Raw genomic sequence first — 24,290 nt, forward strand, 5'->3', positions numbered from 1 at the left:
AACAAGAGTGAATTTTCTGAATGGAAGAAAAAAAGAAGGTAGAAAAGGAGAGGAAAGGGGAACATAGAAGGAACATAGAAGAGGCAGGACAAATAGAAAGCAATTAGCAAGTTGGTGGGTTTAAACCATAATATAAGGTGTAAATTGACTAATGCAAATTAAAGACAGATTTTTAAAAAGTAAAACTGGAGTGTATGTTGCTTGTAAGAGAACAGATACCTTTAAATATAAGGATAAAGAAAGATTTAAAGCAAATTGATAGGAAAAGATAGCTACAATAAAATCAGGCCAGGTAGCTCCTTCCTTCCTTCCTTCCTTCCTTCCTTCCTTCCTTCCTTCCTTCCTTCCTTCCTTCCTTCCTTCCTTTTTCTCTCTTTCTTTCTTTCTTTCTTTCTTTCTTTCTTTCTTTCTTTCTTTCTTTCTTTCTTTCTTTCTTTCTTTCTTTCTTCTTCTTTCCTTCTTTTTCTTTCTTTCTTTCTTCTTTCTTTCTCTTTCTTTCTTTTCTTTCTTTCTTTTCTTTCTTTCCTTCTGTCTCTCTCCCCCTCTCTCCCCCCTCTCCCTCTCTCTCCCCCCTCTCCCTCTCTCTCCCCCCTCTCCCTCTCTCTCCCCCCTCTCCCTCTCTCTCCCCCCTCTCCCTCTCTCTCCCCCCTCTCCCTCTCTCTCCCTCTCTCTCCCTCTCCCTCTTTCCCTCTCCTCTCTTTCTCTCTTTCTTTCTTTCCTTTTTTTTTTTTCCCAAGTCTTCCTCTGTCACCCAGGCTGGAGGGCAGTGGTGCAATCTCAGCTTGCTGCAACCTGTGCCTACCGGGTTCAAGCGATTCTCCTGCCTCAGCCTCCCAGATAGCTGGGATTACAGGTGTGCGCCACCATGCCCAACTAATTTTTGTATTTTTAGTAGAAACTGCATTTCACCATGTCAGCCTGGCTGGTCTCAAACTCCTGGCCTCAAGTGATCTGCCCACCTGGGCCTCAAAAGGTGCTGGAATTACAGGCCTGAGACACTGTGCCCAGGCGGTCCAGGTAGATTTTAATGCCAAAAGTATTTTTAGTTATAAATAGAGACATTTCCAGGCTGGGCGTGGTGGCTCACTCCGGTAATCCCAGCACTTTCGGAGGCCAAGGTGGGCAGATCACTTGAGGTCAGGAGTTCGAGATCATCCCGGCCAAAATGGTGAAACCCCATCTCTACTAAAATACAAAAAATTATCCAGGCGTGGTGGTGCACACCTGTAGTCCCAGCTACTTGGGAGGCTGAGGCAGGGGAATCACTTGCACCCGGGAGGCGGAGGTTGCAGTGAGCCTGGATGGCACTACTACACTCCAGCCTGGTGACAGAGCGAGACTCCGTCTCAAAAAAACAAAAGAGAGAGAGACATTTCCTAAAAAGACTAAGGTTCCAGGAGGAAATATATACTTAATAACGTAGCCTTAAATATGTAAATCAAATGGGACAGAATTAAAATGGGAACTAGATAAATGATCAACCCCAATGAGAGATTTAACACACCTGTCTCAGTGAATGATTAAACAACCAGACCAAAAAAGTCAGTGAAAATACAGAAGAGTTGAAAAACAACAAACTTGACCTAAATGATATAAATGGATACTGTGCCTGACAACTGCGGGTAGATACACATTCTTTTCAAGCGTACATGGAACATTTATAAAGTTAAACCTGAAATGGGGAGGAAAAATCGAAGAGCTTAGGGGAGAAATTAGAGCTGGAGACTGGAAATCTCCAGTTCCAAAGTCTGTACCTTCTTTTTCTCACAATTCATTGATTTTTCAGTGGGAGTGGGGTACTGGCCAAGAGGGAAGGTATCCTCCCCCAAGAATATTGATTTTTCTTTTTTCAACTGTATGTAGGCCATGACTAATGGGAATGGCTACCCATGTGTTTACCGTGGACAAGGACAAGAGGCTGCAAACCACCACTGTAGCTGATCCAGGCTCAGATCTTCATCCCAGTCCCTAGGCAATGCATTCTAATTGCTGTCAGTAAAGGGATTTACTCAGTCTCCCAAAGTTGGCTTTGTGCTCCTCTTAGGTCCAACCCTGGCACCTGAGGTGTCAAGAAAATGCTGTCTTCATAACCTTCCGGAGCCTCTTCCTCTCTTGATTCTAAAGGCTACTCCCAAGTGTTCTAAAACTACACACATGAATTGGCTTTGCTGCTGGGTTCCTCTTTCTTAAAAGTATTTAATCAGCGATTTTCCCAGTGCCCCAGGCATTTCCTGTACGAGTGCTGCTGACTGTTTTACTTCCTACCAGGCTGCCCTCCTCCTCTTGGCATTCACACTCCCAACTTTCAGATGAGCTCTATTAACTCCTGTTCTTCCAGCCTCCTCCTGGCCCAGCCATCTGGGAGCCATACAGGCATTCTTCCCATCCCCCAGCTCCTAGATTTCCTTATTGTAGGAGGGCATATGTTTTCAAGTACCTTATCATTCTGGCTCTTTTTTCCCGCCTTCTCTCCCAGTTCCAAGCCATTGATTGCTTTTCCTCCTTCGTTCATTTTACAGCTGCTGAGAGATTTGTGCTCTCATGTTGCCTGTTTGCTTTTGTGTCTTTTGTCCCTTATGTCCTGGTCTACTCAAGGATACCCACAGTCACCTAGATAACATTTCTACTCTGTGCTTCTAGTGTCCTGCTTGGGAAATGGGGTGATCACTCATCTTAAGAATGATCTCAAGAAATGCTTTGGCATGAGAGATCAGGGCCTGAAGACATTACACCCCCACCCAAATCATTATCCAAAAGAGTAAAAGATGGAAATTTGCCAAGACAAAGATCACAGTGGTAGTTTAAGAAATGAAAGCTTAGATTTGATTGTCTGTTTTATTTTAAGGGATGTTGTTTTGATCTTATTTTCTTAGTATTAGGATAGGTCATTCAAAGAGATTGGAACAACCATGGAAGAACATTCAGATTGTTATAGGACTGTGTTTCAGACTGGGAGAGCAGAGGGCCTTTAGCCTCTTCCTGACCCCACCCTGAACTCCCCTGAACTCCCACCCTTGTCCCGAGTATGCCTGTCCCTGACAAGAGACTTTGGTCAGAGACCAAAGTGAGCTTTGTTAGTGAGCATTCACAGAGGATAGGAGCTGAGTCCATGGATTTCACGTCATGCCAAGGAATGGATTTTCTCCCAGGGCCACTAGCATTACTTGTGGGTTATCAAGTGTTATTGCTCACACATTCCAGAGCTTCTGGAAAAGACTTAAGGAAATGGCTTTCAGAAAGCCATTTCTGTCCTAGAGGAGAGGGGTCCTGGATTTCACTGAACCAGAACTTGATGGGTGGTTTTGGTATTCTGTGACGTAGGTAGTGAGGAACCTCCTACCTTTGGATGTTTCCTTTATGCCCGCAGTCTAACCATTTCCTAGTTGTACAGCCAAGAAGGATCTTTTCTGTTTAATCGATCTGGAGGAATAGAAGGTAAATGTATCCTCCTTATTTTCATTCTGCCACCCCTACCTTCATCATTTCTTCCTTTCTGCTAAGCATTTTTTATCATCTTTCTTTGTTTTGTTTGGGGAGTTTTGTTTTTTTGTTTTCTTTCCTCAGGAAAGCTGAATTATTTCTTACAGAGTCATTTAGTTCTTACTGAAACTGGGGAGGAAAAAGATTATGCAACAGCAGGCGTAAGGAAAAACAGAGAACCTTCTTCCCTTCGGGCCCACAGAGCCCATTGGAGGGGTTCAGCTACAGTCCTGCCTGGGAAGTAGTTTCCAGGACCTTCACAATTCCACATAGCATCTTTAACGTGTTTGAGAGTACGTAAGGAGGCAGCATAGTGCTGTGGAAAGAACACTCAAGTGAGTGTTGAGGGGGCTGGACTCTAATATTAATGTTAGCCAACATTTATTGAACAGGCTAGGTGCTAGATTCTGTTTAAAGCACTTTATATGGATTATCTCACTACTCTTATTATCCTATTTTACACATGTGGAAGCTGAAGCACAGAGTATTTAAATGTAATTTACCCAAGGTCATCAGTTGGGGAGTAGAAGTAGGATTTAATTCCTGCTCCAGAGCCTACATGTTGAGCTCTCTTTTAATACTGCATATAGTCCCTGATAGGCTACTGACCCTGGAAAAGTTATTTCAACTTTTAGGGCTCATTGGTGAACCATAACCAAAGGGAGCTCATTGTGGCTAACCTCTGATGGAGTTTCCACTTTTAATAATTTATATGATGAGATGCAGCTATATTGTTTAGTTCTTGTCATTATGTGAAAGCATAGTGTTTAAATTTTGACCTCATTGATTCAGCAACTTACTATTTTATGGCCACTGTGCACAAAGCAGTGGGCTGGGTACCACAGAGGATTCAGAAAAATGCTTAAAAAGTTAAAACCTATCTCTTCCATTAGCTTTAGATGGTTTCATATTGTAGTTGCTTTGAGGTTTTTTTTAGACTAAGTTTTTCAGATAATTAAACAGGAATCAAATTCAAAAACTATTCATATTCCAGAAGAGGAATCCTGAAACAGGTATTGGACCTTAGACTATGTCAAGTTTCTGACATTTTCTTTTAAAATGTAACTTTTGTCACTAGGATGGTTTATATCCATTAACTCCTGAGTGAAGGAGCTTCTGGTGAGATTATTTTTTATGGTGCTTACAAGCTCAAGGGATTCTATAAAAATGGAATGTGACTGCTTTGGGAGTCACTAATACTGAAGCTGGATCATTATAACCTGAAATATCCATTAGTAACTTAGAAAGGCAAACTCAAAGAATTTACTATGTAATAGCTGGATTTTTTGAAATCAGATTTTTTTTTCTGGCAAGCTGGATTCAATATCTAGCTTTCTGTGGAGTTAGGTTATGGTGTGGAAACCTCTTGGCTGGGACAGGAAAAAAAATTGATCTTAAACTAAAAAACTAACTTAAGATATTCCATTTCTGGTAATACCTTTGAGATTGGAAGAATTGCATTCTGATGGGCCCAGACGTTAGATTAATGTCCATCTTTCTCAACAGATTGTAAACTTTTAAACTTTCTGTTTTGCATTCAGACCACAAGTGCCTGACACTTCATAGATGTTCTATAAATATTTGCTCATGGACTCTTTACTGCTCACTCCCTAAAATCCAGCCATTTCTCCCTTGCCAGCGTTCAATAATTGAACCTGCTTTGAAACATCTGATCAGCCACTTCAAGAAGGCAAGTTATTTTAGCTCCTTTCTAAATAAGTTAGTGGGCTACAGTCCCTAAACCACTATTTTCTTTATTAATTCCTCAAGTACAGACTTTTGTATATATCCGGTCTTTTTAAACCTGTGTATAATGACTCATTAATGAGTTGTAAAATAAATTTAGTGAGTTATTACCGACATAAAAAAAATAGAGAAGGCCAGGCACAGTCGCTCGAGAATATAATCCCAGCTACTCTAAGAAGCTGAGGTGGGGGGATCTTTAGGCCAGGAGTTTGAGACCAGCCTGGGCAACATCACGAGACCCCATCTCTAAAAACCAGTTTTTAAAAAATTAGCCAACCATGCCTTTACCAGCTACTTGGGAAGATGAGGCAGGAGGATTGTTTGAGGCCAGGAGTTTGAGACCAGCCTGAGCAAACTCAGTGAGACCCCATCTCTACAAAAATTTAAAAAATTAGCCAGTGTGGTGGTACACATCTGTCGTCCCAGCTGCATGGGAGGCTGAGGGAGGAGGATCACATGACATTTGAGCCCAAGAGTTCAAGGCTGCAGTGAGCTATGATCATGCCACTGCATTCTAGCCTAGGCAATAGAGGAAGACCTTGTATCTAAAAAGAAAGAAAGAGAAGAAAAAAAAAGAAGATAAAAGAATAGGAAATATCATAATGGACAGCACATAAGTGAGAGGTGAAGCCAGCTGGACTTCCTGGGTCGAGTGGGGACTTGGAGAACTTTCCTGTCTAGCTAGAGGATTGTAAATGCACCAACCAGCACTCTGTAAAAATGCACCAATCAGCACTCTGTAAAAACGCACCAATCAGCTCTCCGTGTCTAGCTAAAGGATTGTAAATGCACCAATCAGCACTCTTAAGAGCTGTAACACTCACTGTGAAGGTCCACAGCTTAATTCTTGAAGTCAGCGAGACCAAGAACCCACCGGAGGGAACCAACTCTAGACACATAAGTACTTTTATTATAGACACATATTATGCTGTATTGCAATAAAAAATGTTTTTTTTTGTTTGTTTTTTTTTAACACCCTAGCCTAACCTGTCTTCAGAAGGCAAAAGCACCTCTGGTGTCCCTACTGTGGCATCTCCTAGCCTACCTCTCTATAAAAGTTTTGCAATTAAGTATATTTGTGTTTTATACATCCTTGGGCTTCACGTAGTTTAAGTTCCTAACTGGAGTTTGATCTTTCTCAGAGCCAACTCGTGGTATCCTAACCAATGAATGAATGCTGAATAGAAAGAGCTCTGCTTGCATATATGCAGGTAGTGTGGTGGAGGGGAAATCTAGAAGTCATTTCTCAGCTCTGACCTGCGGGATCATCACCCCTTGAACCCCCAGAGCCTCGGCATACAGCCTCACACCGGCATACAGCCTCACACTGTACCACCTATTTTGGTGGTCCAAGTTAGGTGAGGGAGAGGACCAGACACAGTGCTCACCATCACCTAGCACTGGCCGTGCTACTAAACAGTCATTCCTTTTAGCGCTCTCCTCCCCACCAAAAGCATTTCAGGCAAAGCGCCAGCTCCTGAAATGTGGCCTCTTTGAAGTGGTGAGTGAATGCTTCTGAAACCACCACCTTATGTACGGTGGTGCTTCTGCTGCCAGAGCTTAATACAGGGTCGTGTTCCTTTCCTCTGAAATCTGTAACATAAATTCAGTTTTAAACTGGATTTTTTTTAACAGTTGGTCTCTGAACAATCTTTAGGGTGGGGAGGGGATACTAGTGGTTGTGGGGGAGATATGTGCCCTTGAAAACTAGATTCTTTTTTGGAAAACTGCTGATACAGGCTAAATGGCAGAGAACTAAATGACCGTACTGTTCCTACCTGCTGACAGGCTCAGCCTTGGGATGGGGCTGAAATGAGCTCTTGCCACATGGCAGAGACATGCCTTCCTCTTTTTCTTCTTCTTTCATACAAATAGAAGGTAATTTTGTGCCTGTCAAAAAATACAGCTTTGAGATGTAGATAACCAATAAACAACAGTCCCCCCCCCAACTTGGAAAGCACATGAATGCTGATCTAAATAACTAGAGAATCGGTAACAAGTAACCTCCCTGTTGAGAACAGGTCTGAAATCTCTTTCATAGTTGGTGTTCTTTGGGAAACGCTGAAAGACAAACCCATCCAAGCTCAGGAAACGTGCTGATTTAAAGAGGTCCAAGGAAGAGTGACCAGCCCAGTGGCCAGGCATCCCAGATGCCTAGGATTCTCATGTTTCCGTACATATCTGCTGTTACATCCTTTCTGTGAGCAAGGAGGCTTTGGAACATTACAGTCTTGTCTTGGGGAGACGAAATGACACTGTGCGTTTCAGTTCTGTTTCCAATGCTGTTATCTGTTGGAAAATGAAGCTTTCCTACCCATTTTGTCAGCATAAAACTGGTAGGAGCTGTTGCAATCTCATTGTCTTCTGATCAGCCCCTCCTTGGCAGCAGTCAGAGTGGACGCCCCGTGAAACACACTCTGGCCAAACGGTTGTGGTGAGTTTCAAAATAAGAGATCCCAGCCTGGGCACACCATCACACTTCCCATCCCATAGAACCAGCATTGTTAACTGTGCCACATCTCTATTCTAAATTTAGGCATCTTTTTTTTTTCCAGGCAAAGATTACTATGCAAACATTTAAGAGAAAAACTTTGTCCAAAGTAATTTTTTCCCCCAACTTCTATTTGGTTTCCTGCAATGTTTAGATGACTCATTCTCTTCCAAGAAATTTTAAAGAAAAGAGATGCAGGCTGTATGTTAGTACACAAAGACTGCTCTGTAAATTCTCTTTTTCTTCCCTGTCTAGAAACCCCTTGCCTTTTTATAGAGAACAGAAAAGCTCTACAGTCTTCGTTGTCATGTACTCGGCCTCATCAGGTTTTGTTGTTCCCGGGAATAAATGTCCCCCTTGTCTTTGGGTGGGGCCCCCTTGTGGCTAACCAGCTCTGTCAACCCCGCTGCAGTGGCCAGCACGGAAGCCCTTCCTGGGACCACGCTTTCCCCCAAAGGCACACAGTTAAGGTTTCTGAAACAGAGAACGAATAGCCTTTTATCATCTGTGAAAGGAGAGACACTGGCAATTTCCTGCCTCTGGCCTAGTGTCAGAATTTCTCCTGATTGCTAGAGGCTGTATTGTACATTTTAAGTGGGCTCGCTACACATGTATTCCCAGCCCAACCCTCAGCCAGAGGGAGTGGTAAGTCAGATCACTTCAGCAGCCTGTTCAAATAAACAGGGATAATCGCTGAGTGGTCCTCCCAACTAATCAGTACATGAAAGGAAACATCTGCCTGGGCTTAATTGCTGTTTTTTTGGTTACTCTTTTCCCTCCTCTTCTTCCCCCATCCCCCATTCTGGGGCTAGGTTATTTAAGTCATGGGTAAGCAACAGGGTAGAGGAATAGGAGCTTTCTCCTTTAACCTCTGCCATTCAAACAGAAGGAGGAGTTAAGAAACGATAGGAGGCTAGCAGGGGGAGCTGGCCCGGAGGCAGGAGGGCAGGGCAGTGGGAAGTGATACTCATGGTCACTTCCTGACCCTGTTGCTGACTCTGGGGCTCGGAGTGAGTCATGTTGCCTCACTTCACCTCCTTGGGTCTCTTGCTTCAGTGGAGCTCAGCTTTTCTCTCAATGGAAAGGAGAGGCTGGTATGTGAGATCACAGATGAAAGGCATTCCCTCTTGTGACTTCTTCCAGCAGTTGAGGTCATTGGATGAGAGACCCTGGGAATGGTAAATTTAAGACTGGCAAGATGCCCCTGAACCCGTCCATTTTGTAGAGCATCTGGGTCGCCTAGGAGAACTTGCTCATTATCTTCTAAGCCAACCAGCGGTACACTAAAGGGAGTGATGTTTGAAGATAATATGGACTCTAGAAGCCAGGCAGAAGATCATGTAGAATCATAGAATGGCAGAGGTTGGAAAAGACCTTAGAAATGTTTTAGCTGAAGCTTTTCATTTTATAGAAGGGAAAACAGAGGGCCAAAGAGGTTAACCAGGTTGTCCAGAGTTATCTCTTTGGTAATGCAGGAGCCAGGAATAGAAAGAGAATCTTATGATTGCAAATTTAGGGCTCCTTCCACCCCTTTCCCCACTATCAGATGTAAAAATTCATGCCTACTCATGACAGAGGCTACACATAGGTTATATTCCATAATGAATACCTTAATAGAAAAAATGGGCAGAGAACACCTTAATAGGAAAATGACAGATTATAAAAGAAAAATGAAAATGACTGATAAACATTTTTAAAAATGCTCAGGCTCACTAGAATCAAAGGACTGCAAATTACAGGAGGATACCACATCAAATTGTCAAGACAATAAAATGTGAAATAAACATTCATATATGCTATTGGTGTTATTTTAAATTGGTACCGTTTTTCTCAAAGGCATTTTAGTGGTATAAATGGTAGTCTTTGACCCAGCAATGTTATTTCTAGGAGAAAATAATGAAAGGTGTGTGCATTAGATCATATACAAAGTAATGTGATATGGCATTTTTTATCACAAAAATTTAGAAGCAAAGTACATGTCCAAGAATGGGAGCTGCGGCCGGGCGCGGTGGCTCAAGCCTGTAATCCCAGCACTTTGGGAGGCCGAGACGGGAGGATCACGAGGTCAGGAGATCGAGACCATCCTGGCTAACACGATGAAACCCCGTCTCTACTAAAAAATACAAAAAAATAGCCGGGCGAGGTGGCAGGCGCCTATAGTCCCAGCTACTCGGGAGGCTGAGGCAGGAGAATGGCGTAAACCCAGGAGGTGGAGCTTGCAGTGAGCTGATATTCGGCCACTGCACTCCAGCCTGGGCAACAGAGCGAGACTCCGTCTCAAAAAAAAAAAAAAAAAAAAAAAGAATGGGAGCTGCATCAATATAATGTATTATAATGCTATAGAAGAATAATACATGTGGAAATGTTTACAACATATGTTTAAGCGAATAAGTTACAAAACAGGATTTATAATGCAATCCCAATTTTGTAAAAATAGAGAAGATTAGAAAAGTACATAACAACCCTTAGAGTGATGATTTCTTAGTGGTAGGCATTTAAGAGTTACTTGTTTTCTTTTTTGAGGTTTCCTAGTTTCCTTATTATAATAAACATACATTACTTTTGTAATCAGAAAAAAAGTATTTTTTAAGTAGAGATATATGTATCTTGAAAAAAAGCAAGATTTTAAATGATTGTGTATCTGACATGAAAGACCTTCCTTTTTTTGTCTGGGAGCTAGCAGCCATGGTGGGAGGGATGGGAGACAGTATTATAACTTCTGTTAGGATGGCATTTTGATATCCAAATTTCTAGTAGGGAAGATCTAGAAGGAGCTGGCAAAAGATAAAACAAGGGGTTTCCCTCTCAATGACCCATACTGCCAATCAGTGTTAGCCCTCTTAGGTTTGGCATATAACACTTAGTATAGGAGGTGTGACAGTTTCCTTCCTGCTTCCTCATTCTTTCTTTTCTTTTCTTTTCTTTTCTTTTTTTTTTTTTTTTGAGACCATCTCACTCTTGTCGCCCAGGCTGGAGTGCAATGTCGCAATCTCAGCTCCTTGCAACCTCTGCCTCCTGAGTTCAAGTGATTCCCCTGCCTCAGCCTCCTGAGTAGCTGGGATTACAGGCATGTGCCATCACGCCTGGCTAATTTTTGTATTTTTAGTAGAGACGGGGTTTCACTTTGTTGGCCAGGCCGGTCTCAAATTCCCGACCTCAGGTGATCCACCCACCTCGGCCTCTCAAAGTGCTGGGATTACAGGTGTGAGCCACCGTGCCCAGCCCTATTCTTTATTTCTACTGCTCTATGTAGTTAGATGTCAGCCCTGGGTGGCAGCAGCAAAGAACCCAGGAGCCATCACTGCTCAAGATTAACTAGTTGGAGACCCCTTAACATAGATTTTCAGCATCTAGTAACAGCTAATCTCGCAGGCAGTCAATATTGAGATATCGCTGCCTTGTGAGTTTCGGGTAGAAATAAAGCAAGTAAGAAATATAGTTCCATCCTGTTTGGAGTTTTCTATTTAATTAGGGACTTTGAAGTCCCTGGATGTTTATATACTTTTTCCTATTTCATCCCATTACACATCTTATTTTCCTTTGAAATCTTCTGGAATGCTTGACTGCAAGTATCTGAGAAACCGTGTTCCACCTAACAACAGTTGCTAGGTAGGATGTGGCTTTCAGTCCTGCTCTTCGGGGACCAATAGAAAAATCAAAGGCTACCACCCTTTTTCCCTCCATGCAATTGCCTTTGCTGGGCTATAGAAAGGGCACATTTCATTTTATTAAAACTCTTTGAGTAATCTGACCATAATTGGGTCTGATTGGAGTGGTTATCTGATTTGCTGGGTTAAATAATGGGCCTTAATTGAGTCTGGGTTATTTGTAGAGCCAGTGCGGCTTTTGCCTTCATTGCTCCCTCCTCTCTCTTCTGTTTCCCAATTAACCTTCATTCCTCTTTCCTTGCAGAGTAAAGAAGTCGGCCAGCAGCTCCAAGATGATTTGATGAAGGTCTTGAACGAGCTCTACTCGGTAAATCAGATGGGTTGCTTGACTCTTTAATAAGCAGAGGGAAGCAGCATTTGGCAGCTTGCAGCCATAGTACGTCAGCAACAGAACTGAACTGAGGTTGAGGACAAGTGCATGGTCCCCACTGGGGGTGACCCCACCCATCTCTTTTTTCACACTCGTCTTTTCAAAACAGAATGAGTCAAAAAATACTTCCTCAAAATAAGTTTTCTCCTCAGCTGTGCAAGCTCACCCTGGCTTTATTTGGGGCATAATTGCTAGAGACCAGCCAGAGTCTAGGTCATTGGCACAATGGACCCCATTAGCAGCAAACAGAACCTAACGGCAAGGAACGTAGCCTGCATTGCACTATTAATATGTGCCTGTTGGAAAGGCTTTATTGTTCTAGGTTTTGCATCAGATCTTGGATTGATCTACAGATTTGAGACTAGAACAAATGCTCTAGAGGGCAGCACAGAGTCCTAAATTCCCCCAACAAGAGGGACCAGTTCGGGCAGAGAGAGCTTTGCACTGGCTTCCTGGAGTTTTATAAAGCCAAACCTCAGTGACGAGGCAGGCTGCGGGCTTAGAGAAGAGAACACAATCTGTTCTGAGATGACTGGTGCTTCAGGCACATGATGCCTGTGGCTGGTGCGTGTTAATTCATGCGCAGAGAGGTGGTGGTGGTGGTGGTGGTTGTTCCCCAGCCATGTTTTTCTAATTATAATGAAAACAAACACACACTCACACACATACACACCAAGGAAATTCGTGTTGTTATACAGGGAATACTTAAGTTGTACAGCTAATGCCTTTCAGGGGCCCCTTCTCCAGCTTGGATGTGCCAGCCTACTGTGTCATTCTCCAGCATTTCTCCATCCTATTTGAAGGTGATACTGATTTCTAATGTTTACTTGCTTATTTGCTGCATTTTTCTTTTCTTTTCATTTCTTCCTTTCCTTTCCTTTTTTTTTTTTTTTTTTTAATTCACAGAACAGGCAGTGGTGACATGCATGATAGGCATATGGGATCAGATGTTGCTGATCCAGAAACCTAGGTGTGACCATTTTGTCATAGCAACTGTTAAGCAAGTAAATAGGGTAGAGTAGTCATCTGACTTATCTCCAGTGATGTTCAGTTTGTTTTGAATTTCTACTCTGTGACTCTTCTGCTCTGAGGCCAAGCATAGATAGATGGTACCTTTGGTTCAGCTCCCAACTTTTCATTTCTCTCAAACGAAGTTAAGAGTTTTTAAAAATAGAAACACATCGATGTGAACCATTTTCAGACTGGATGGGTTTCCTGAACCTTGTCTTTTTAATGCTTTACTTCTGCTCATTTAGAGCATTTTCTAAGCACCAAGAAGAGCTATCACTCCTTTCTCTTGGCAGAGAATTCCCTAAGATAGAAAATGACACATGTAGTCACTATATAAATTCTTTTATTTTCCTGTAAGCATTTTGACCCTCTACTATTTGCAGCTGTTTCTGGGAAGTAGTTTGGATAACCAACAAACCTTGCCACTTCTTTAGTGGGACTCAAGGCAGCAGAAGAAGACTAATGTCTAAGGATCTATTAGCTTTTACCCAGGGTCCTATCTCTCTTCATATGTTGTGCTTTAAGAAAAAAATAAGTGAAAGGGCGTAAGCTGTGTTCGAGTGATGAAGAAAACCTTGAAACTTATTTCTCTGGTCTGCAGAGGGCTGAGCTGCTACCTCTGACTGCAGACTTAAGACAGCCCAATATTGGCCAACTACTTTACTGGCCATTGTGAGGCCACAGTCAACGTAGAGCATAACATCTTCCCGTTGATGTTCAAACTGAGAATTGCCTGAGTGTGGTATCCCCTGTCATAAGATGAGCTGGAATATACCTTCATAATCTGTCAAAGGCCAAAATTAAAATGTGATGTTTTCCTCTAGTAGGCAATGGAAAGAGGGAAAAAAGAGTAGAGGCACTAGAAAGTTTCAGAGAAGTCAAAACATTCTGGTCCAAATGGAGTTTTAAGCAGAGGGAGTTTTACCCCAAGGGGACATTTGGCAATGTCTGCAGACATTTTTGATTGTTACAACTGGAGGAGTAGAAGGTGCTACTGGCATCTAATGATCTAGAGGCCAGGGATGCAGCTGAAATCCTACAGTGTACAGGGCAGCCCCCACAAAAAAGAATTATCTGACCCACAATGTCAATATACCAAGATTGAGAAATGCTGGTCTAGTGACTAGAGTCTCCTGAATTAAGCAAGCTAGATTCTACCCTGTCTTGACTACTAGCTGTATGAACTTGAGGGATACCCCAAACCTCTATGACCTTGGTGTCTGCATACTCTCCATGCACTGGTATTTCTATGTCCTAGGGGGTGGAGTAGTTGGGTGAGTTATACTTCCTGAAATATTAGACTATAGCTAAGGATCAAATAGGTTTCCAGATTCTGTAGGCCATTAGAAAGTCCAGTGAGCCGGGCTCGTGCCTGTAATCCCGGCACTTTAGGAGGCTGAGGCAGGTGGATCACGAGGTCAGGAGATCGAGACCATCCTGGCTAACATGGTGAAACGCCATCTCTACTAAAAATACAAAAAAAATTAGCCGGGCGTGGTGGCGGGCGCCTGTAGTCCCAGCTACTGGGGAGGCTGAGGCAGGAGAATGGCGTGAACCTGAGAGGCGGAGCTTGCAGTGAGCCAAGATTGCACCACTGCCCTCCAGCCTGGGGGACAGAGTGAGACTCTGTCTCAAAAAAAAAAAAAAAAAAAAGAAAAAAGAAAGTTCAGAGAATAGAATTTTTTCTTCTGGAGATTAAGATAAGTTTAGGACTGGTCTGAATAAGGCACCATGGGATTATGGTGACTAACTGTCCCTCTTTGCCTAGTACTGAAGAGTTTCCTGGGACATAAAATTGTCAGTACTGAAACTGGAAAAGTTCTAGGTTAAAAAAGGTTAATTGGTCACTTTGCATGGGAGAGTGGTTTTATCAGGTGGGAAGCTGGGACCATTACATGCTAGCTTTGGGAAGCTGCTTGCTGTGTGCACACTCTTGAGGAGTCAAGAAGAGAACAAGGGAGAGTTTCTTGTAAGGAGCTTTCCCATTATTTTCTTGTCAGGAAGGCAGGGAAGGGCCTCTTGTTTCAATGACATTGTAGTAATAGAACTTATTTGGGATCCTTGGAAAAAGGAAACCAAGCATATAAGAAACCCATCCAGTTTTTTCAGTGCTCTTCACATCTGCCCCTAATACCCGTTAATACCCTTTTTTAGGGGACTAGTTATCCAAGGGTTGGTAATTTTAGTAACTTTGTACCTTGATGATCCAAGGAGCAGGACCCAGGTGTTCCCAAAGAAAGATGCCTTTGGGCAGGGGGCCCAGAATACCACTGTAAGTGGCCAGCTGCCCCTCTGCACCTTCCTGTTTTCTGCTTGAAGGGCCTTTGATTCCCCTGACTTGGCATTCTGTGCCGGGGCCTGCTTCCCACAGCTGCTATTCAGAGAGCAATCCTAGCAAGCATTCTTCTCCACGTGTTTTTCCCCTGATAATGAGCTGGCTAGTATATAAACCATGGCATAAACGGTTTTCATTTTCTGACGGATGCACCGGGAATGCCTTTGAAGTCAGAACACACTGCTTCCCAAAGAACTCTGGGATTCTTTGCCTCAGTTGTACTCAGAGGTCGTGTCTGGAAAACCCAGCAAACCCCCACAGGAAGGAGCATACATGGAGGCACTGAAGCCAGTGTGGATTGGCTGAGTATGAAGAGTCAAGGAGGCTCTAGAATTGAGAAAGAAGAGGCTTTAGGACACTCTGGGGCTGTTATTATCCCAGAGGCCTTATGCTTCTATACTCCCCCTAAATATATATCCCCTTGGCTTGGAGCAGCAGCTGTGTGCTGGCAGAGCTACCTCAGACTGGTATTTAGCACCTGTTCCCTTGAAACATGGCACTTAATAGTCCCTCAACTCTGCTTGCCTATTTGACCCTGGCAGTAGGCACTAGGGAGACAAGAACAAATAAGATGTTTCTAACCTCAAGGCGTTTAGTTTTAATTGGGAGAGACAGAAAAGTAAAGCATCAGGTGGAAAATGAAGTGACAAGAACTCATTTACATGTCTTCACAGAGGACAGGGATGAAGTCAGGCTCCTTGAAGAGATACTTGAGTTGAATCTTAATTGCCAAGAACTCTTTTCTTGTTCTCTACATGTTCCCTTTTTTGTTGCATCCAACTTTTGTTTCATGATGCAGTATCATTTTATTTCTCATTTATCTCTCCATGGCTATTATGGATATATTGTTTTCAAACTTTTCTTCTTGTTGTATAATATTTCTTCTAAATTGCTAGTTTTGGTCTTGGTCTTTCATATTAGACATTTCCTTTAAATGCCTGGTTATCCTTAGCTGCCTGTTCACACTTTAAAGTGAGGTACTAAAAGATTCTATATCAGCTGTGGCCTTCACAGTAGGGTGTTCTAACTGGGCTGTGTCCTTGTGGAAGCCCCAACTTTAGTATTTCTAGGTCTCTTATCTTGGATGGTCAGATTGCCAAGAGATCACACTTTTGATCTCCTACTCATGTCTGGGGGCTGAGTTGTGAAGAGGCCTGGACCATCTCAAAATTTAACATAGACTTCAGCTAATCCTCCTGTTGAAGTTCAGTATCCCCCTATTACCGCTGAACCTTGTATCCCCTAGTCCATGGACCCTCTCTAACACAGTAAACCTCTCATCTAGTATTCCGCTACAGTGGGAGAGGGGATCTTGGGATCTCACTGTTCTCAGATTTTCAATAGCTTATTTTGTGTTTAGCTCTACCTTCATCCCACTGCTACTTATTTCTCTTCGGGCTTCTGTGATATCAATCTGGCTGCTTCCTGGTTTACTCTAGTTTTGGTTTAGGACTCAAGTAGATCAGTTACTGCTTGCCTGCCTGTTTTTCAGCTTCTGCTTCCTTTCTTTTGTTTTTTCTCAATTTATACCTAAATGACAATAATTTTAGAACCTTTTTTTCCCTATTATTTTAGTGTGGCTGTCAGAGGGAGCAGAGCTAAATACATGACTTCAGTGTTTAGTTTTTCAAAGTAAAGTAGAATGTTCCTCACAGAACTGAGAATGTAGACTTTTCAATTTTTTGCTATAGTTTGTATTTGCCTCACTATATATAGATAGAAGTATGTATATCTATATGTATACATATCTATATATACATATATGTATAGCTGTATGTCTAAGACATAGATATATAGATATACATATATTTACATATGTATATGTATATAGCTATATATAAGTCCTATCTTGACTTTCTCTAAGTCCTATGTTGACTATAAATATATATTTATAAACATATATTTAATATGTATATGTATATCTATATAAATTTCTAAGTCCTGTCTTGACTTTCCTATTTTTTCAGTTGTTTCGGCTTCAGCTTCTGGGTACCTCAGTTTTCTCTTGAGTTGAAAGGCACTAATAAAGCTTCTCCACTATTTACCCAGAAGAGAGACTGTGTCATGCAGTCATTTGGGCAACCACTTTGTAAAACCACCATTGTGTATATGACATATTTCTCCACTGTGAGAAGAAAACACAAAAGAAGTAGAGCTTACCCTGAAGAATGTATAGTTTCTTAGGCAAAGTAGTGTTTTACTCTCTTTTAACACGAAAGTTCTTTAAGTTTTTTACGGTAAAGGAACATTGTAAATTGTTGATTTTTATTACTTCATTTGTTGACTTGGTAGCGCTATTCTTTGACCTCTTTTTTATCTCATGTTTATTCATAGCGTTTTCTCTTTATCGTGCACCTTCATGAAATAGGAAATCACTTTAAAAAAGAAAAAAACCACTCACTTTTGTAACTGCTCACTAAGCTTTTGAATCCCATGGTCAGATTCAGGTGGAAAAAGAGAAAAAAAAAAGGAGCCTGCTATCTACACTTCTTCATCTGGGATAACAGATGCCTCTTTTCCACTTCTTAGTTAACCTGGAAAGCTGGGGGTCTGTTTGAATTACTTAGAAAGGCTTTTAAATGCCATTGGTTGTTAAATATTATTTCTTCTGTATAGAAAATATGAAGAGTATTATCCTGGTAAAATTTATGGGAAGTAGTGTTAGGTTCAGAAAAAGGTGAAGCTAATTTAAAACATTCTGCATTCAAAATGAGACATAATTTAGACTCTAATGTACTTTGACTTTGTCAGTATCCCAATATTCTTTATTCCTTTGTTTGCCTCCAGCTGATCATAGGGGCTAGATTAGTCTACTCACAAAGTCTTTCTAAGCTAGGTTTTCTCAACCTCAGCACCATTGACATTTGGGCCAGATAATTAGTTGTTTTGGGGGCTGTCCTGTGCATGGGATGTTCAGCAGCATCCCTGACCTCTACCTAGTAGATGCCAGTAGTAATCCCCAAGTTGTGACAATCAAAAATATTTCTAGACACTGCCACATTTCCCCTGGAGGCCAAAATAGCCCCAAGTTGAGACACTGTTCTAACTCAAGTTCATAAATGGAACCAATTTCTCTTTTCAAGAATATCTTGACCATACTTAACCTTTCCTCCCAACCGGTTCAGGTCCAGTCCTATCCAGAGGAGAGTCAGTGTTGCTTAGTGGCTAAGAATGTGGTCTTTGGAGTCTGACAGACCTGAGTTTGAATCCTGATTCCGACATTTTGTATGACCTTGGGTGTGACAGTTAATCTCTTTGAGCCTTATTTCCTTATCTTTAGAAATAGAAATAATAACATTTTCTTTCACAGAGTTATTGTAAGGATTAAATGAGGTAATGTACCTAAAGCCCATGGCACACAATGTTTATTAAGTGGTAGATATTAATAATAATATTGTACCTTGGCACTCCTCTGTTACACACACACATGCGCGCGCGCACACACACACACACACACACACACACACATATACATACATCCACCAACTTCTACTCTAATTCTCCCTCTCAAAGAAATCTTAGGGCATCACACTTTCAACACTGTTGAACTCCCTGGTATGGAAACAGAAAGCTCCCCACAGAGTACAGCAGGCACCGGGTGGCTGAAAGTAGTATGTTTAGTAGGATTGGAAACAAGCTTGAGTTCTAGGCTTCCTGGCTTCCCTGTTAAGAGAAAGGATTGAACTCCTAAATGGTTGTCTTGATGGAAAATCATCCTTCACCTTTTATACTACTTCCTTCCTGTGGCAATTCCAGTTATACTTCATAGGGATTTTATTCCTTCCCAGACTCTTACCTGAATTGCTATGAAGGCTTACAGTCTTCATAGGGTTGTTGTCTAGATTGTGGAATTGCCCTAAGGATGAAATGAGAAAATGTGTGTGTGGTACTTGGCATAAAGCCAGGAATATACTAAGTGTTCAGTAAATGATAACTGGCATTGTAATTGCTGCTGCTGCTCTAGTTGCTGTGAGAGGGTGTTTGATCTGGATAAAGCAGAACAGACAGATCCCCAGAATGCCAGGCCAGTAGAAAGAGCTTTTGGAAGCTTTTCCTCTTCCCTATTTTATATCTGAAAGGTAACAGAAAGCATAGGCAGTACTCCATAGGCTGCACTGCCCTCTTCAGGGTTCCTGACCAGCCCAGGAAGGCTTTGCCCTTGGAGCCTGAGAGGGGTGGTGGTGTTTCCCATCTACTCGGTATTACGAGGTGACTAAGTGATAGAAATCACCTGGCCAATATTAAAGAGAAATGATTACAAATGATAATGAATCGAAGTAAATAATACATGATGGATAGACATGAAGTTATTTCAATGAGAGGAAATGTTGGCTCATTTCGAATACTGCTTTCCTGTGCTTTGGAGTGGTCTTTAATCTGTGTTTGCTGAACCAAACACTTCTGAATTTTTCCCTTAGGGGTGTGAGGATATTACTTCATGGGGGAGAGCTTGAGCTGAGTCGCTGAGTCTGTAAAGCAGAGTATTGACCCCCTTGGCTTGACCTCGGGGGTGGGGGTGGGCGATGTCTTGCAGGTCATGAAGACATATCACATGTACAATGCCGACAGCATCAGTGCTCAGAGCAAACTAAAGGAGGCGGAGAAGCAGGAGGAGAAGCAAATTGGTAAATCGGTAAAGCAGGAGGACCGGCAGACCCCACGCTCCCCTGACTCCACGGCCAACGTTCGCATTGAGGAGAAACATGTCCGGAGGAGCTCAGTGAAGAAGATTGAGAAGATGAAGGAGAAGGTACGTATGCTCCCACAGCTATAGATGCTGGGAAGCAACATTCGGTAAGGCATGGATGATAGGAATTTCCAAATAGGCTCTGGGAAGAGCAGACAAGGAAGCTCTGGGTTCTTTTAGTGCCTAGTGACTAAAAATGAGGCCTTGCTCTGTGCCCTGGAGGGAATACTAGGTATTGGGAGAACTGGGCACGTGGGCTCCAAGTTTTTAGCCTCTAGCAGCAAGAAACAGTAGTCACCTTTCCCAATCCATTTTCCAAATAGAGCTCAATATCCTATTGCTTTGGAGGGGTTGGGGGTGACTAGATCCAGGATTTGGTTTCAGGTATCAGGTGTTCAGGGGCAAGAGTAGTGGTACCTTCTTCAGAGTGGCATTGCAAGAATGAGGAATGATATTTGAAGATAGAATCAAAGTGGAGCACGCATCTTAAGTAGGGAGCCTCATTAACCTTTCCTGAATTGATCTACATTGTGCCCTTGAATCTCATTAAACAGAATTAGAACCCAATTTAAGGCAGATGCGCATAGGGAGTAGCAGCACAATTGTAGTTCTTGAGTACACTGTACTTTTATCTTTTAGAGAACAATCCCCCCTTAAAAAAAAAAAAAGTAAAAGTGAACTTCTGTTTCCTTTTCAGCGCCAAGCCAAGTACACGGAGAATAAGCTGAAGGCCATCAAAGCCCGGAATGAGTACTTACTGGCTTTGGAAGCGACCAATGCATCTGTCTTCAAGTACTACATCCATGACCTATCTGACCTTATTGATGTAAGTGCTTAAAGCTGAGGGCCTGAGGGCACCTCTTTTCTGGTTTCAGAATCCTCATCAGACATTCCCTGATACTATTGTTCAGGAATCTGGTGCATTTTGAGAACAATTATGAAGACAGCAGCCATGATCCATCAGGGTGCTTGCCAAGCACCAAGTGAAATACTTCACACTTATCTCATTCAATCCTAACTGGAATTCTGGGAGGAAGGCATTATTATCTGTATTTTTACAGATTAACAGAGAGTTTAGATGACTTACTCAGAGTCAGTTAACAAATGACAGAGGCAAAATTTGCACCTAGGCCTGATGACTCAACCCAGGCTCATAACCACTACGCTCGTCTATCTGCCAGGAAATACTTTCTTCCTTTTTTTTTTTTTTTTTTGAGATAGAGTCTTGCTTTGTCCCCCAGGCTGGAGTGCAGTGGCCCAATCTTGGCTCACCGCAACCTCCGCCTCCCAGGTTCAAGCTATTCTCCTACCTCAGCCTCCCCAATAACTGGGACTACAGGCATGCATCACCATGCCCAGCTAATTTTTGTATTTTTAGTAGAGACAGGATTTCACCATGTTGGCGAGGCTGATCTCGAACTCCTCACCTCAGGTGACCTGACCTCAGGTAATCCACCTGCCTCAGCTTCCCAAAGTGCTGGGATTACAGCTGTGAGCCACTGCACCCGGCCTAGGAAATACTTTCTTACATCAGCTTCTCTTGCACAGAAGTGAGTGGCAAGAATTTAACTAGAGTTACAATGCCGTACCTTACATTTGTATAGCATTTAAGGTTTCTCAGTGTTATCTCATTTGATTGTCACGTCACCATTATGGGTAAGCATTGCTGTCTCCAGTTGCTGGATAGGGAAGCTCAGGGTCCAGAGGACTACGAGACTCACCTGTCCAAGGTTATGCTGCAAATTAGGGTCCTGTCAGAAAGGTATCCAGCTCCCCCTGACATCTGGCAAATTTTTTCAAAGGTGATTGAGGAAAGCGGTTAATAGGCACATGTGTTTTGCAAGGGGCAAGCCCAGGGATAAGCTTTTTGTTTTTTGCCTGTGAGGTATTCTTGGCCTTGTTTTTCTTGCTGCTTCCCCTTACAGTTGAGTCTTATAAACCTTCTCACCTACAGACTCCAATCTGGCCCAGGTCCTGAGCCACACCTAAGTGAAGCTCTGTAATTACACCCTTTCTCACCTCTCCTTCCAGTCATCAAAGTGAGGCATCTGGAGCCAGTCAATTTAGCAACCCAGTCTCTGGGGCTTCAAGTGTATCTTGTCTCTGAGGCCTGCCATTTATTTCAGGGTCTTGGTGGCAGCAGTTGGGCTTTGCAAAACTTTGGCCAGACCACTCATGCTTTCCTGCCTTGGTTTCTCCACAAGCAAACCTGCCACACCTCACAGCATCATATGGGGTTTGGGTCCAAGTCTTGCTGTTATATCACTACCTGGGTCATCTAGGCTTGTCACTGAATTGTTGTGGAACCCAGCTTTGTTTCCTACCCGACTCCCAACCTCCTCTAGCCAACTGAAGAACTGGACTAATTCCCTGGTATTGAAATCTGGCCTCACGTAAGAGTTGCTCGGGGAACTTCTCTGAAATACAGATTCCTGTCTCCCTTTAGCTGAGGATTTTTGGTTCAGTAGATTTCAGCCACTTAATGCCCTAGGTGTCATTGTCTTGCTGGGTTAGTGGAGCCTTGCTCCCTGTTCTGGTACCTCTTTGCTCTCTCTGCTTGTTGATGACAATCTGAACACTGTCCTTCAATGGAGGTCAAAGCCCTAAACAAGATCCTTTCTTCTCCTTAGGGTTGGAGCTCCTCATTGTTGGGAGAGAGGCCTGTTCTCAGCATGAGGAAGAGAATCTATTCTTTCTTGTGCACAATTTCTGCTATTTATCTCGCATTTGGTAAAAATTCAGACTGTGTTGTCTGCCACACCTCTACTGTTGGTTAGCCCTCTTCTCTTTTTTTGTACTCAAGGCAACTTCCCTACCTTTTTCACCAAAATGCTGATCTCAGGGGAAGGGAGGGGCTACTGCTGTATCAGCCACAACCTTTGCAATCCATAGATTCTCCATCAGGTATAAGCAAGTGTTTTAAAATCAGTCCAAGAAGCAAGGTATTTTGTACCTTGTTTTCATCATTAAAAAAAAAAAAAAGTCTGTTAAGAGCCTGATTTCACAGGATGTGGTGTGACATGCCATTGAAAAAGAGGCTGCCTTAGTACTTGGCAGGGTGTGGGTCTATCACCGGGATCAAGAGGCTACATAGGTAGTAATAAAGTTTCTCATGTTTCTTTGCTGCTGTTTTGGTTGTGTCTTGTTTTATTTTGTTGGTTGGTTGGGTTTTTGTTGTTTTTCCTGGGATGAGGACACATTCATTATTTTTTTTAAAGTTGTATTGTTCTGCTCTATAAACGTTCAGTAAATATTTATTTAGGGAGAAGCCACGTGCTCAGTATCAGGGGTAAAAATGGAATATAGTAGTTCTTGCACTAACTCTAGTATTCATAGACTGTAAGACAGCATTTTTCAAACCATCGGTGAGATCCCTTAGGGAAAGCAGGAAATCACTTTTTTTGGTTTAATCTGTGGTTTCAAATGAATAGATGAGACTAGAATAAGAAAGAAAATATTGGAGTACATCACATTGGTAAGATTATGTGAAACTTTTATGTTAGATGTGTATGTACACACTTGTACATCCTATGGGGGCGGTGTGACAATAGACGATGTGTTTCTTATTGTGAGTTGGGAGTAAAAAACGTGCTTGTGAGCCGTTGTACTATGAGCAGAGAAAGATCTCAGTCTCCTCTGTTAAGTTCTGTGAGAGCAGGAACCAAGAGTTTTGTTTACCTTAGTAGCCTCCAGTGCTTAATATATAGCTGAGCACATAGTGTGTTTACTGAAGGAAGAAAGGAATAGAAAGAGGAGGATGATCATCTAAGCTAAGATTGGTTTTTCTTTTTGTACCTTTCAGTATTGTTTTGAAGTATAATTTACATACAGTAACTAAACTTAAGTGTTACAGTTTCAAGAGTTTTGACAAATTTGTACATCTTTGTGACCTACATCAAGATATAGAATAAATATTTTGATAATAGATATATTTCCATTGCCTCAGAAGGTTTCTCTTGTCTCTTCCCAGTCAGTCCCCCACCCCAAGGCAACCACTGTTACGATTTCTTTCACCATAAATTAGTTTTGCCCATTGTAGAACTTCATAAAGATGGGATTATCCTTTTTTGTGTCTGGCATCTTTTGCCCAGCATGATTAATTTCATCCATGTTTTTGCATGTATCAGTAGTTTCTTACTTTTTCTTGCTGATCTATGCAATAAAAAGGGCCAAAAGGATGCAGTTAGAGCAGGACTAAGTGAGGAGCCTGGGATATTGGCATCCTGATCTTAACATTATCCATTACTTGCTTTAAGACATGGGATGAATCCTGTTTCAGTCTATTGCCATCTGTGTCATGTACACCCTTCTGCCTCCTTCCTATTGGTTTTGAAGCCAAATATGTGCATAAGGCATTGAGGATAAGTGAAAAGAAGTTATTTTTGTCGATGCCATTACATTGACCAAGGACTAGCCTCCGAATTCTTTTTATAGTATAGTGTAAGATTTAAACTTCAGACTGTAGGAATCCAGTTGAGGCTTCTGCCACACTAGGGAAACCT

At 42.2% G+C, this 24,290-nt stretch overlaps 1 protein-coding gene across 19 annotated transcripts in view; it reads left to right on the forward strand.

Moving 5' to 3' along the window:
• Window positions 1-24,290, forward strand: part of SRGAP2 (SLIT-ROBO Rho GTPase activating protein 2) — a 249,373-nt gene that overhangs the window by 158,343 nt on the left and 66,740 nt on the right. For all 19 annotated transcript variants that reach the window (XR_013418269.1, XR_013418285.1, XR_013418270.1 and 16 more), the window contains 3 exons: window positions 11,630-11,692; window positions 19,636-19,851; window positions 20,486-20,614. Coding sequence is in view for 14 of the 19 variants with exons in the window: in XM_078004577.1 (XP_077860703.1) it covers window positions 11,630-11,692; window positions 19,636-19,851; window positions 20,486-20,614 (408 nt within the window). In the remaining 5 variants the exon portion in view is untranslated. The remainder of the gene's footprint in view (window positions 1-11,629; window positions 11,693-19,635; window positions 19,852-20,485; window positions 20,615-24,290) is intronic.

The sequence above is a fragment of the Macaca mulatta genome, chromosome 1, assembly GCF_049350105.2.
Source record: "Macaca mulatta isolate MMU2019108-1 chromosome 1, T2T-MMU8v2.0, whole genome shotgun sequence".
NCBI lineage: Eukaryota > Metazoa > Chordata > Mammalia > Primates > Cercopithecidae > Macaca > Macaca mulatta.